Source organism: Lithobates pipiens, unplaced genomic scaffold (assembly GCF_037356315.1).
Source record: "Lithobates pipiens isolate NorthernLeopardFrog02 unplaced genomic scaffold, aLitPip1_a1.2 Scaffold_8, whole genome shotgun sequence".
Lineage (NCBI taxonomy): Eukaryota > Metazoa > Chordata > Amphibia > Anura > Ranidae > Lithobates > Lithobates pipiens.
In genome coordinates, this window is record NW_027507903.1 from 462,514,366 (window position 1) to 462,529,105 (window position 14,740).

At 42.4% G+C, this 14,740-nt stretch overlaps 1 protein-coding gene across 1 annotated transcript in view; it reads right to left on the reverse strand.

The window, feature by feature from the left end:
* Window positions 1-14,740, reverse strand: part of CRACR2A (calcium release activated channel regulator 2A) — a 231,495-nt gene that overhangs the window by 57,844 nt on the left and 158,911 nt on the right. The window contains exon 12 of the mRNA XM_077468502.1: window positions 1,724-2,060. Coding sequence (XP_077324628.1) covers window positions 1,724-2,060 — 337 coding nt within the window. The remainder of the gene's footprint in view (window positions 1-1,723; window positions 2,061-14,740) is intronic.

Sequence of the window (14,740 nt, forward strand, 5' to 3'; positions counted from 1 at the left end):
GATTTTTGTACTATTATTTATGTGTTATTCTTATTTAATGGACTTAAGGCTGAACAAGGGAAACAGATCCTGGCAAAGTAACTTTGTTTAGGCTACAGGGGCTGGGCACACCCTCGGCCAATTCTAGGATGGCAGCCCCCATCCTCTTAACCCCCCCGCACCATGTCTTCCTGGCCACCTTGCACCGCACCCACCTGAACCTCCAATACCATGACTTCCTGACCCCCCTGCACTGGACCCCCCTGACCCCCTGCACTGTACCCTCCTGACCCCCTGCACCGCACCATCCTTACCCCCCTGCACCATACCCTCCTGTACAGTACCCTCCTAGCCCCCCTGTACCGTGCCCCCCTGGCCTCCCTGTACTGAGCCCTCCTAACCCCCCTGTCCTCTGCCCTGCTAACCCCTGACCTGCTGACCTATGTACACTTCTTTTCATCCTATTGACCTCTGTGCACAGCTCTACATCTTATTGACCTTTGTGCACCACCCTATATACTACTGACCTCTGTACACCATCCTACATACTACTGACCCCTATACACTGCCCTACATACTACACCGCTCAGAAAAGAGCAGACACCAGGCCTGAAACTAGTTGAAGAAATCAGCCTGCAGTACCAGATGTTCTGATTTCATGATGGACTCTGGTATCATATCTGTGAGCATAACCAAATACTCCCCAGACATGAATAAATTGTGAATGAATGTGAATTTCAAGTGTCAGGAGCTTGCAGCTAGTTTTGGCTATGATGCATTTTCCCTGTCTGTCTGTCCGCCTGCAAGGTGATTGATATAGCCAGTCTCTGGGTGGAGACCAAACTTGATTTAAGCCAGCCAAGTCTGCAGTCTCATGCTTGTGACTGCACTGGTTACATTTGCTCAAGCTGAATGTTTGTCTGTCCTGCTCTGCTGTTTGGATTTCTATGTTGACAACCTTGGATCGGATATCTGACTATCCTCTGAACTCTGTCTGCCTTTTGACTACAGATTGACCCTAACTATTCAGAACCTTGTCTGGCTATGAAGTCCCCCTATGTGACTATAACAGCCTCTACTCTCCTGGGAAGGCTATGTGCTGGTCACTCAAGTTCATTCACATCACACTCCTAAAACTATTGGGTTGATTTACTAAGGGCAAATAGATTGTGCGGCTTGCAAATGTATTGTACTCCGCAAAGGCATTTTCTCCAGAGCTTAGCAAATGAGGTGAAGCTTCACTTTGCAAAGAATACCTAATAACATGCAAGGAAAATAAAAAAAATATAAAAACTGCATTTTTGGACATGATTGGATGATGGAAGTCAGCTGAGCTTCCCCTCATTTACTAAGCTCTGGAACAAATGGAATTACAGAGTACAACTACACTTTGCAAAGTGCACAGTATATTTGCTCTTAGTAAATCAACCCCTATATCTTTATCTAGCTGGCTTTGGATACATCCTCAAAGTCACGCTGGAATAGAAAAGGTCCTTCTTCAAACTGTTACCACAGGGTTGGAAGCACACAATTGTCTAAAATGTCTTTGGATTTTGTAGCATTAACACTATTTTGCAGTCTTCACTGGAAACATCTAAACGTAATAATTTGGAGGGGTGTCCATACATTTGGCCATAAAATGTAGGTGTGATGGACAGCTGTCTACAACATTTTAGTTACATATATAAGACAATAGTTTCCTTTTAAATTAGCCATAGCTAAGGTGCAGTTTTGGTAATCTTACACTTGATAGGGTCTCTTTTCCAACAGGCTGCCCTCTTGGGGAAGATGGTAATGCTTCCTCTGTCATGTGTTCCACTTTATACACATTCTCCTCCATGTTTGCAGTGGTTGCCTCCTTCTCATCTTCTTCCCGCCAGTTATTTAGCGCTCTCTCCTGCTGATTGTCCAAATACTGGGGAAGATGATCCTCCTCAATGGAAATTATCCTTTGCAGTGGATGAACTTGGCTTTGTCTAGCTTCTGTGGAACTGTCCGGTTCTGTTATAGAGGAGAAGGCCCCATTTAGTGCTACAGAATTCCGCTTTGATGTGAACGCATCATCTTCTTCTGATGACTGACTGCACAAAAAACACACATATGAACAGCAATATAAGATAGAAAAACACAAAATGTACAAACAAAACCAACGAGAAGTATATGTAAAGACAAAACTTTTTTTTTTTTTTCAAATCTGTGTCGTATTGTGAGTTTTCACTTCAGAGTTTTCACTTCATGTCCTGTCCTGTAGGCACAACAGGAAGTGAGAGAAAAAAAATCCCAGAGTGAGGAAAATCCCCTGTAAAGCCCCATACACACGATCGGACTAACTTTCCCGTGGACTTTTGTACAAAGGGTGTTGGCCATAAGTTTGTATTGCATACACACGATCTGACTTTTTAGACAACAAACACGAACGAAGTGACATTTCAACATACTGACGACACTTCAAAAGAGGACGTTCTATTACTTCAGTGCCACCTTTGGTCAACTTCTGTATTGTTGTCTGATCTTTTGCATTGGTTCTGAGCATGCGTGTTTGTACTTTGTACAAAAGTCCGATGGTTTTGTGTACACACGATCGGACTTTGCTCCATCAAACTTATGTTGTCAAAAAGTTTGTCCGTTCGCACAGCCAACAAAAGTCCAATGAAAACCGAAAAAGTTTGTTTGACGGAGCGTACATACGGTCGGATGTTGCTCCAAAACAGCTAATTTGCATGTTTGTTGTCAAAAAGTCTGATCGTGTGTACGGGGCTTTAGCTTTCTGCCACTGCAACAAGTCACTTGGCAGAAAAAGTTCCTGTTCTTCTGGTGACAACTCAAAGGTTTGGATTTTCCCTCACTTTCAGGAATTGGTCACCAAGTCAAAAGGAAGGTAAATCTCCACCGGGGGAGCACACACAGAAGTAAAAACCTGACAGGATTTGATAAGTCTTCCCCACTCTATCAAAAACGAAGGCTTTAGTTATTATACTCTAAAGAGCAACTCAAGACAACAAGACATATTGACCTATTAAAAGAAATGTAACCCAGTAGCAACTGGTGTTCCTAGAACAGCTCCAGTTTAACTTTAAGGAATTCGGTGATGCCACTTCTCTGCCCACTGGCTGCTAATTGTACAATAAAGGAACAGCAACACATCAGTATGCCATAAGCTCTGCCCTCTCTGCGTTCTCCTCCTAACAGAATGTTCCCTGTCAACACCTGTGTAAGCAACTGAGCCTGAGTGGGGCAGAAACACTGGCCCACCTCACAGTCTGAGTGCCTCGGGGCAGGGAGTTATACGTTTCTGATTTCAAGGCAGATTTAGGGTTCATACACATAGGCACAGAGGGCCATACACCATTAAAAAATTAGCGTATTTCTGCTCCAGGTATTTACAGGTGTTTGCCTACAACTGCCTGTAAAAATTAAAGGACAGGCTGTGGCTGTTAACCACTCATCTGAGCATTTACATGAGTACAGTGACAGATGATTGGACCTGGACACAAACTGCCCGCATCTAGAAGCAAACATCTATCCCTGTATGCGCGTAAACCCTCTGATGTGTGTTTCCAGCACAGGGCCGCAGCCTGTTATTAAAAGAGAAGTATGGGATTAGAAAAAAACAAACAATCATACTTACCTAGATGGCTACAGCACCGATCCCAGCTGCATCTGTACCCTGCCGCCTCTATGACCAAGAACTGAGTGTTCAAACACCTCTGAATGCTCAGCTCTTGGCTTTTCATCCAGCAGAGAGCCGGTGACTGTCAATCACCTGTTCTCTGCTCTGCCCCTCCAGGGCTCACTGGAGTGATAGGCTGTGGAGGGGATGGGAGTGGCTGGCTCAGGCTCTCAGAAGCCCGCTGAAAGGCAGAGCTGGCTGATGGTCCAGGCCTCTGGGCGGATCCTCACTATATGGTTGAGGTCTTTTCAGAGCCTAGACTGGGTTTTTGACATCAGCTGACAGTGGGCTTTAGCTGAAAACAGGTCACTTGGTGCACTCCTGTGATCCATAGGAGAAGTACATACAAAAAAGCTTTGGCTGTACTTCTCCTTTCATTTGTACAGGCAACTGTACATAAACACCTGTGACTCCAAGGCAACATAATATGCTCATTTTTTGCTATGTAAGGCTCTCTGTGACCCTATGAAAAAGCCCTTAGAAACTTTTGTTTGCTTAAATGTAAAAATTAATTTAATACATTTATTAGGAATGCACAACTTAAATGGTGTTTGCTTTAGATCTGCCTGAAGTTTAGCTTTAAAGCCACTTTCTGTCTGCATTGTGCACTGCTGTTTTAGGCCTTTGTGTGGATTCTGGCTATAATTCATCAAATTCAATTAAACCTGAAGAGGCATAATAATGGAGAATATCTCAGAGGATGTCCTTCCAATTAGCAAATAATTTGCTGATGTGAGAAATGTATTATTACATAAAATAGTCCACCCAGCACTTAGGAGGTCTCCAGACGAGCCTCCTAAAATTAGATGGTCTAAAAATAAGCAATATTTTTATTAATCGTACCATTTTCAATAATCATTTTTGAATCCTGGCATTCCCTAAATCATATGTGAGATCTATACAATGATTATCCTTTGTACAGTTGAAAATTAGAATAATGTTTTTCCTAAAGTGTAAAATACTATATATGCACATTTCCAGTAATGCTTTGATATGGGTGGGTTTCAGATAGACACTCGTTGCAACAAAGGACTTCATAAACCATGATGTATTGTTCACAAAGGACTTCAATGACGTCTTTGAAAACCCACTTGAGATAAATTAGCAGGGTACAGTTGAGGTAAAACCGCCTCGTGGATAATAGCAAGCTATTGGCCTTATATGCAGTGTGTAAAGCAATGGGAATATATGAAGCTTATGTAAATACATAATCTATTTTTCAATATATTTACCATGAACTGATAATTACTATTGGTTTTTGGTTTAATCAAGGAGGTTAGGATTTGAGGGTTTAATTGAAGTAACACACTACCCCTGCATAGGGAATCACATTTTTAAGACAGTGCTGGGTTTGGCACATAGCACATCTTAAAGGGACATTGCACCTTATACCCGAACAGCAGCAGTCCATCCATTATTTTTTAATTCGATTGTCACACCGTAGCGTGGGATTACTTACAATTTAATATTTGTCATCCTGCCACACTGTAGACAATTTTTTTTTAATGCTGAAATTTCATCTGATCATATTTTTGTCTTCCCTGAATCACTCCCCCCTCCATTTCAACATGCAAATTACATATTTAAATAAAACATTTTTGTTTTCATTACCTTACTTTAGACTCTGTGACATCATCACTAGGTCTCTGTATTTTTCTATGCAAAATATGGCTGTTGGAGGGGCCTGCATGGTGCTGTATATAGCATAAAGAAAACAGGAAGCTGCTTCAATGCCCACAGGTGATGCTGAACCTCCAAAATTGAAAGAAATTAAATTAAGTGACAAGGATTAAAGGCTAAATGATTCTTGATGTCCTCTGGTCAGGAAATGGGATGGGCTCTATCTGACTTAGCTGAAGCTTCTAAACCAGGATTCTCCAAACCTTCTACACCAGGGATATGTAATTAGCAGACCTCCAGCTGTGGCAAAACTACAAGTCCCATCATGCCTCTGCCTCTGGGTGTCATGCCTATGGCTGTCAGAGTCTTGCAGTGCATCATGGGACTTGTAGTTTTGCAACAGCTGGAGGTCCGCTAATTGCATATCCCTGTTCTACACAAAGGGCCGGTTTACTGTCATTCAGACTTTCGGGAGGACGGACTGTGGCCAGTGGGAATAGAAACTTTTCCCAGCATTAGTGAGAGTAAACAGTGCCCCATCTTTGGTGTCAGTGTGAGAAATAGTGCTCCGCCATTATTGGTGTCAGTGGGCAGAATAGTGTTTCATATCGGTGGGATGAATAGTGCCCCAAGACCTGGATATAGACAAGCAAAGGCCCGCACCTGGCCCCTGGGCTGCAGTTTGGACACCCCTGTTCTAAACAATTGAGAAGCCCTTACATGGTGCATGTCCTGTCTGGAGGATGCCTAGCTTTTTTTGCCTTCCTAGCATTTAGCCTTTTCATCCCCTGCCTTACTACCCTTGGTCCATCCCTTTTATTCATTGGATTCCACTTCTTTCAATCATGGAGGCTCAGTATCACACATGTGGGCATTTCTGAGGGTGGTCCGCATGTAGATGGAGCCTCAAAAAAAAAACTGAAAAATAAATGGCCCAAGATAGAGTAACAAACATCAACACTTTACACTTTATTGACAAGCAAGTCACACAGTTTCTGGTTAAAGACTCAAACATAAATATTAAAAGATAAATGACAACGTTGTCACCCTTAAACAGCCACACAACCATTTTTAGGTTAATGTCTTTGCCCAGAAACTCTGTATCGTGAGTATCAATAAAGTTTAGATTGTTGCTACTATCCGTTATCCCATTTCTTTTTCTATTTTTTTTTTTAAAGTAACTGGCTTGGGATAATACTTACTCCACACATTAACACAGCGGCAATACATGCAAATGCATCCTCCCTAGAAATGCCCACTCTTCCAGACTGACATCAACCCATCAAGGCATAACTTCTTTCAAGCGCTATCCCACTGCTTGCAATAGGACTGAGCACTGGTGAGAAAAGCAATGAGGCAGAGTGCCAAGTTTTAGAGAGCTATAGTATATACAGCACCCCTCCAGCTATGAGCTGCCTGCATTGCATAGAGAAGCACAGAGAACCAGTGATGACATTACTTAAATTAAATTAGAGTATGTACCGTAATAAAAACGTAAAAGTTTTATTTAAAAATGTCATTACCATATTAAGGGAGGGAGAGGGGGAACCAGGGAAAGCAAGATTAAACTTTAGCTTTAAATTTGTGTTTTTTAACTGTTTGTTAACATATGACAAAGGATTCCCAGAGAACTATGGGTTTTCAGGCACACTACATCTAAATGAAAGCTGAGGTGGTGTACAGAGGGATGTAAACACATATTTAAGTAACACAGTATAGTTCAGGGCACCCAGAGTTAAGAAGTCAAGACAAACAAATGCAGCGAATGGGGATAATCTAAGAGAAAGAAAGAGCCACATACACAAGCAAAGGAACCCTGAAACAAGCTACAGTATATCAGAGTCTCATCCTGAAGGTGCACAGGAAGTCTGGGTCTATATAGGAGATTCCAATACCTGTGTGAAGACTCTGGAGAGACATTTGCAGTGCAAGAGGGCCCGGCAGAGGTTGTCAAAGTGCAGTGGGGCTCAGGGAAGGCACCAGAGGAATTCTGAGCAGAGCCAAAATGGACAAACCTCTACTGCCTGAATGAATGACATCTGTATTATGGACATGTGATGTCACATTTCAGTTCCACATTAATGTTGCCAGCATTATCTTACCTCTCAACAAACTAATATTGTTTTGATCTACACAGATAACAATATTTATGAAGGCCTTTCAAGAGAGGCCACAGTGCCTTAGATCTCACTCTGCACATACAGTTGTGCTCAAGTTTACATACCCTGGAAAAATGTATGATTTTTTGGCCATTTTTCAGAGAATATGAATGGTAACACAAAAACTTTACTTTCACTTATGGTTATTGTTTGCCTGAAGCCATTTATTATCAATCGACTGTGTTCACTCTTTTTAAATCATAATAGCAATAGAAACTACCCAAATGACCCTCATCAAAAGTTTACATACCCTGATGATTTTGGCCTGATAACATGCACACAAGTTGACACAAAGGGGTTTGAATGGCTATTAAAGGTAACCATCCTTATCTGTGATCTGTTTGCTTGTAATTAGTGTCTGTGTATAAAAGGTCAATGAGTTTCTGGACTCCTGAAAGATCCTTGTATCTTTCATCCAGTGCTGCACTGACATTTCTGGATTTTGAGTCATGGGGAAAGCAAATGAATTATCAAAGGATATGCTGGAAAAGTAAGTTGAACTGTATAAAACAGGAAAGGGATATAAATAGATATCCAAGGAATTGAGAATGCCAATCAGCAGTGTTCAAACTCTAAACAAGAAGTGGAAAATGAGGGGTTCTGTTGAAACCAAACCACGGTCAGGTAGACTAACTTAAATTTCAGCCACAACTGCCAGGAAAATTGTTCAGGATGCAAAAAAAACCCACAAACAACTTCAGATGACATACAGGACTCTCTGAAAACATGTGGTGTGGCTGTTTCAAGATGCACAATAAGGAGGCACTTGAAGAAAGATGGGCTGCATGGTCGAGTTGGCAGAAGAAAGACATTACTACGCAAATGCCAAAAAGTGTCCTGCTTACAATATGCCAAACAGCACAGAGACAGGCCTCAAACCTTCCGGCACAAAGTCATTTGGAGGGATGAGACCAAAATTTAGCTTTTTGGCCACAACCATAAACGCTACATTTAGAGAGGAGTCAACAAGGCCTATGATGAAAGGTACACCATTCCTACTGTGAAACACAGAGGTGGATCGTTGATATTTTGGGGATGTGTGAGCTACAAAGGCACAGGAAATTTGGTCAAAATTGATGGCATGATGAATGCAGTATGTTATCAAAAAATACTGGAGGAACATTTGCATTCATCAGCCAGGAAGCTGTGCATGGGGCGTACTTGGACATTCAAACATGACAATGATCTAAAACACAAGGCTAAGTCGACCTGTTATTGGCTACAGCAGAATAAACTGAAGGTTCTGGAGTGGCCATCTCAGCCTCCTGACCACAATATCATTGAGCTTCTCTGGGTAGATCTCAAACGTGCAGTTCATGCAAGACAGACCAAGAATTTACAGGAACTGGAGGCTTTTTGCCAAGAGGAATGGGCAGCTTTACCATCTGAGAAGATAAAGAGCCTTATCCACAAATACCACAAAAGACTTCAAGCCGTCATTGATGTTAAAGGGGGCAATACACAGTATTAAGAACTGGGGCATGTAAACTTTTGATCAGGGTCATTTGGGTAGTTTCTGTTGCTATTATGATTTAAAAAGAGTAAACACATTGACTGATAATAAGTGCCTAGGCACCCTTACATATCACAAAATGCACTGCTGTTTTTCAGGAGAAATCCCAGACAAAAGATAAATTCTGAGTACTGCTTAGGCACACATCTAAATGTTTCTATAACAAGTCAAAAAAACATATTGTTCAGTTCCACATTAATTTGACCAGCATTAATGTACCTCTCAGCAAAATCATTCTGTTTTGAGCTGCACAGATAACACTTTTTATGCAGACCTGTCAGTGGAGAAATTGCTGGCTTCCTAAAAATGTGCAGTCATGCTCTAACAGCTTCATTAATTTGGATAAATGGTTGGTACTCTGTTAACTAGCTGTGGGCAAGTGGCTCACATGCACACTAGGAACAAGACCAGGTCAGGGGGAATTTCTTGTGGAGTTTGTGTGGTGCCAAGCAAGGCCACAAAGTGAAGAACTCAGGAGCTGGGTTGAAGATAGGTTATTTTATGTGAGGGTGAATGATATATTTAGAGAGGAACCCAAATCTGTAAGTTGTACCAAAAAAGGCAGGTAGAAAGCAAAGGGGAAATCACCAGTATTTCCTGTGGTCTTGTTCTGTACTGTCTCTCTGTATAGAGGAAGCCATCTTTGCAGAGGCAGGGATTCTCTTTCTCATGTCAAAGCCTCCAGCAAGGAGAAATATGAGCAGCACAGTAGTGGCATCACCAAATCCCCCAAGACTAAAGCCGGCCAGGCACAATTGGAATGTATGGGTAGGCTGAATGTACCCAAGTTGACCAATCTATCAACTTGGGTACAACCAGCCTTTCGATTATTGCAAGCGGCTGTTATAGCCTTTAGCAATAATTACAGTTTTCTCCCAGCATTCCTGCCCCCCCCCCCCCCCCCTCCAGGAGAAGACAATGGCTCAGCAGGAAAAATTCCTGCATCAACACTGTCTGTGTTGATAGGGGAATCAAGCAAATTTATTTCGCTCTCTATCCGAAATTCGCTCCATCTATGAACAGCCTAACAGTCAGAGACAGCAATGCTCTAGGTCTCACACTGCAGATATACAGCTATGAGATTGTAGGCACAAAATTGCTTAGACGCCCTCAGATACACTTGCTATTTTTCAGGAGGACTTCATGCGTACTGCTTTGGTACACTTTTAAATGTTCCTATAAATATAGAAGGACAAAAACAAGTTGTGCATTGAGGCCAGTCAGTTTTTGGAAAAATCCATTGACGCATATTCATATACACTGTAATATATATATAATTGCTAAACAATCCATTTTGTAATTGACTGTACCCAAAAATGACATCCCTATTTCATCTTGCAGATGCTGTGATTTTCTAAAATTCCAAAACTTTCAATATTAGTTAATTAAAATATTGTAAACCAAAGGCATTCTGTACAACACTGGTGTTTTGAATGCGCCCATTAAAAAAATGTTCTGCTTGTATAATTGGCCTGTTGCTTTTCCTTCACGTCTATACATTCAAATCAAATCTCAGACATTCATTGCAATGGAAATTTATTCTGTGGGAAAATACTCTCTAAGCCGCTTGTCCACTTCTAAAGGGATACAGACCCTGCAGCATGTCTTATTACAGCACCAAGTTCGTATCAAGTGTATGTTTTTTAATCCCGCATCAGGGTGTGAAGCTTGAGAAAGAGATTTAAGTCAGAAGAAGTCCCCATTCCTGTGTCCAGGTCTTACTGGAGACCTGCAAGCTGTGTGAGTATGCAGGAGTGCACACTCATTATAAGTGAGGCCTAGCCATAGCTGAGTGCCCTTGTCAGGAGATTGGGAGAGTTGGGACAGGGGAGGGACTCTGGGAGGCTGAGAAAGCTGAGGCTAGACATGTGCAATTTGTTTAGTTCCAAATTAGATTTTTAACAAATTTAGACAAGTTCGTTCGTTCGTAAATATCAGAATCTCTAAATTTTAGAATTCCCTAATTTTTCTGAATATTCGGAAATTCGAAAATTAGAAATTTTGGAAGTCTGAAAATCCGGAAATCCAAAAATAAGAATGAAAATCCAAAAATTTAAAAGAATGAAAATCCTAAAATAAGAATTCAATTTTGAAAATTCAAAAACTCAAAAATTTGAAAATCGGAAATAATAATTAACTGATAATAACTTAACTATTACTAACTATTACATTTATAGGTATTGGAATCACCTTTCAAATTTGTCTGTTAGTGAACGCAATGAATACGAATTTATCCAAAGTTACGAATTATTCATAATAACGAAAGCCGTATCTAAACGATTGGAATGTAGCAAATTAATAATAATACATAACAATAATAATAAAAATGTACAACTATTTATTATTTCATTCCATTCCATTTCATTCTTTATTTTGGATAATTCATAACTTCAGATAAATTTGTATTTATTACATTCACTAACAGCCAAATTTGAAAGGAAATTCCAATACCTACAATTTAATAGTGAGTTATTATCAGTTAATTTCAGACTTATCTAATTTTCTAATTTAGGAATTTACTAATTCACAAATTCCAAATTTTCGAATTTATGAATTCCGAATTTTCAAATTTCTGAATTTTTGAATTGTCAAATTTTCAAAATCTGAATTTTCAAATTTCCAGATTTTCACATTTTTGAATTTACAAATTCTGAATTTTCAAATTTTCAAATTTCAGAATTTTCTCATTTAGGAATTTACAAATTTATGAATTCCAAATTTTAGAATTCAGAATTTTCAAATTTTACGAATTTTCAAATTTTCAAATTTTAGAATTTCTGAAAAAAACATAAACGAATGAAACTAAAACAAACACATTTTTCAGCACTGCACATGCCTAGCTGAGGCCACGAAGAAGTCTGAGTCTAAGTGGAATGAGAGATCCTGGGGTGCCGGGTGATCCCATATTGCGAGGTCAGGGAGTGGGCCAATGCAGCTAAATGCTGCAAATTGTTTTGCTGGTTGAAAAAAAAGCCTGCATAGGCAGCCTGATGCAAGAACTTTCCTTAAGGCCCACCAAGCCCTAAACTAGACTTGCTGACTTGCGAGAACTCACTAAAATGCATCTACCACTGAGATAATGATCCTCCATATCACAATACATGCAAACGTTTCTTCAGAAGAGAGCAAGATATAAATATGCAGACTAAAGTTTGCCAAAATCCTTGTAGTATAAACCATATGTTAAAGCGGAGGTCCACCCTAAAGTGGACCTTCCGCTCATCGGAACCCTCCCCCCCTCCGGCGCAACAATTGGCACCTTTCAGGGGGGAGGGGGTGCAGATACCTGTACAGTACAGGTATCTGCACCCACTTCCGGGATAGCTCTCTGCGGAAAGGGGCGTAGATTACGCCCCTTTCCGCAAGTGCCCGCCCCTTTCCGCAAGTGCCCCGCTGCCTGCTGGGAAACACACAGATCCCAGAGGCAGCGGGGACCGTCCTTATTGCGCAGTGCAACTCGCGCATGCGCAGTAGGGAACCGGGAAATGAAGCCGAAAGGCTCCATTTCCTGATTCCCATACCCAAGATGGCGGTGGCAGGACCCGAGAGACGATCTAGAGATCGGCTTCGGGTGCCGACATCCCGGGCGCGCTGGACAGGTAAGTGTCACTATTTTAAAAGTCAGCAGCTGCAGTATTTGTAGCTGCTGGCTTTAAAAAAAAAAAAAAAAAACGCGGAGTCCCGGCGGACTCCCGCTTTAACATTAACAATTCCCACCAATAATCTGCTTGTCTTTATAGTTAAAAAGTCAAAACATTAGAGTTGATTTACTAAAACTGAAGAGTGCAAAATCTGGTGCAGCTTTGCATAGAAACCAATCAGCCTCCAGGTTTTTGTCAAAGCTTAAAGCGGACCTTCAGTCATTTTTCCATCTTTCCATCTATTAAATCTTCTACCCTTGTTGTTTTAACTTTGGATAGTAAAACATTTTTCTGCCAGTAAATACCTTATACAGTCCACTTCCTCTTTCTTGTCTGGTCATTAGCCTAGGCTTATGACATCATGCACAGCTCTCTCTTTCACTCCCCTGAGAGTTTGTCAGGAAGGGAGGGGGGTGCAGAGCTTCACCAGATTGTGCACTCTCCAGGTTTAGAAAATCAACCTCAGTGTGACAACTTGTAAGTTTGAATATTAGATAATAGCACTGCTATCTATTCCTGCTTGTCCTTAGTGTGACGATGCCTCTGTGTCTTCTTTGTGCGAAGATATAGTGACTTAATCGCTTGCCGATCGCTCTATAGCAGATTTATTGCTACAGGCGGCTGTGCTGTGCAGAATTATTTATATATGATTGTGTTTTGAGTGCTGTGCCCTTGCTTTTACTGAAACCTGGCTTCACTATTAGTGATGGACGAACTTCCGACGGGACGTTTCGCGAACGCGAAACGCGAACGGGCACAAACGTTCGCGAAAACGACCGTTCGCCGCGGGCTCCATTGACTTCAATGGGAGGCGAATTTCGCAAACCTTTAGGTCGAATTTGCGGCCACGGGGTAATTATTAGGGGGTAGCACGTAGTCCCACCACCTGGACAATAGCATAATACATGTATGAGGTGAATTTGGGATCGATAACTACAAGCATTTTTTTTTTATTTGGGAAATTGTTCTGACAATTCAGGACTATGGAGCTAATGAAGGCAATGGAGGAGAGGGAAGGTCAGGGACCAGGGTAGGCAAACAAGAGGGTGCAGGAGATACAGAGCACTGACAGCAGCACCGTAATACAGAGCACTGACATCAGCACCGTGACATACAGCGCTGACAGCAGCTCCGTGACATACAGCGCTGACAGCAGCTCCGTGACATACAGCGCTGACAGCAGCTCCGTGACATACAGCGCTGACAGCAGCTCCGTGACATACAGCGCTGACAGCAGCTCCGTGACATACAGCGCTGACAGCAGCACCGTGACATACAGCGCTGACAGCAGCTCCGTGACATACAGCGCTGACAGCAGCTTGACAGCAGCTCCGTGACATACAGCGCTGACAGCAGCTCCGTGACATACAGCACTGACAGCAGCTCCGTGACATACAGCGCTGACAGCAGCTCCGTGACATACAGCGCTGACAGCAGCACCGTGACATACAGCGCTGACAGCAGCTCCGTGACATACAGCGCTGACAGCAGCTCCGTGACATACAGCGCTGACAGCAGCTCCGTGACATACAGCACTGACAGCAGCTCCGTGACATACAGCGCTGACAGCAGCTCCGTGACATACAGCGCTGACAGCAGCACCGTGACATACAGCGCTGACAGCAGCTCCGTGACATACAGCGCTGACAGCAGCTCCGTGACATACAGCGCTGACAGCAGCTCCGTGACATACAGCGCTGACAGCAGCTCCGTGACATACAGCGCTGACAGCAGCTCCGTGACATACAGCGCTGACAGCAGCTCCGTGACATACAGCGCTGACAGCAGCTCCGTGACATACAGCGCTGACAGCAGCTCCGTGACATACAGCGCTGACAGCAGCACCGTAAGCAGCCCCAGGAGGAAGTCAGCACAGCACAGGGATGGTGTGATCCCCTCATAATAAGAACCCCCAGGAGGAAGTCAGCACAGCACAGGGATGGTGGGAGCCCCTCATAATAAGAACCCCCAGGAGGAAGTCAGCACAGCACAGGGATGGTGGGAGCCCCTCATAATAAGAACACCCAGGAGGAAGTCAGCACAGCACAGGGATGGTGGGAACCCCTCATAATAAGCAGCCCCAGTAGAAATATGACACCGCTCAACCTCTTCAAAGAGGAGGGTAGGGGCATATAGTACGGTGTGCTTTTTTGGGTCA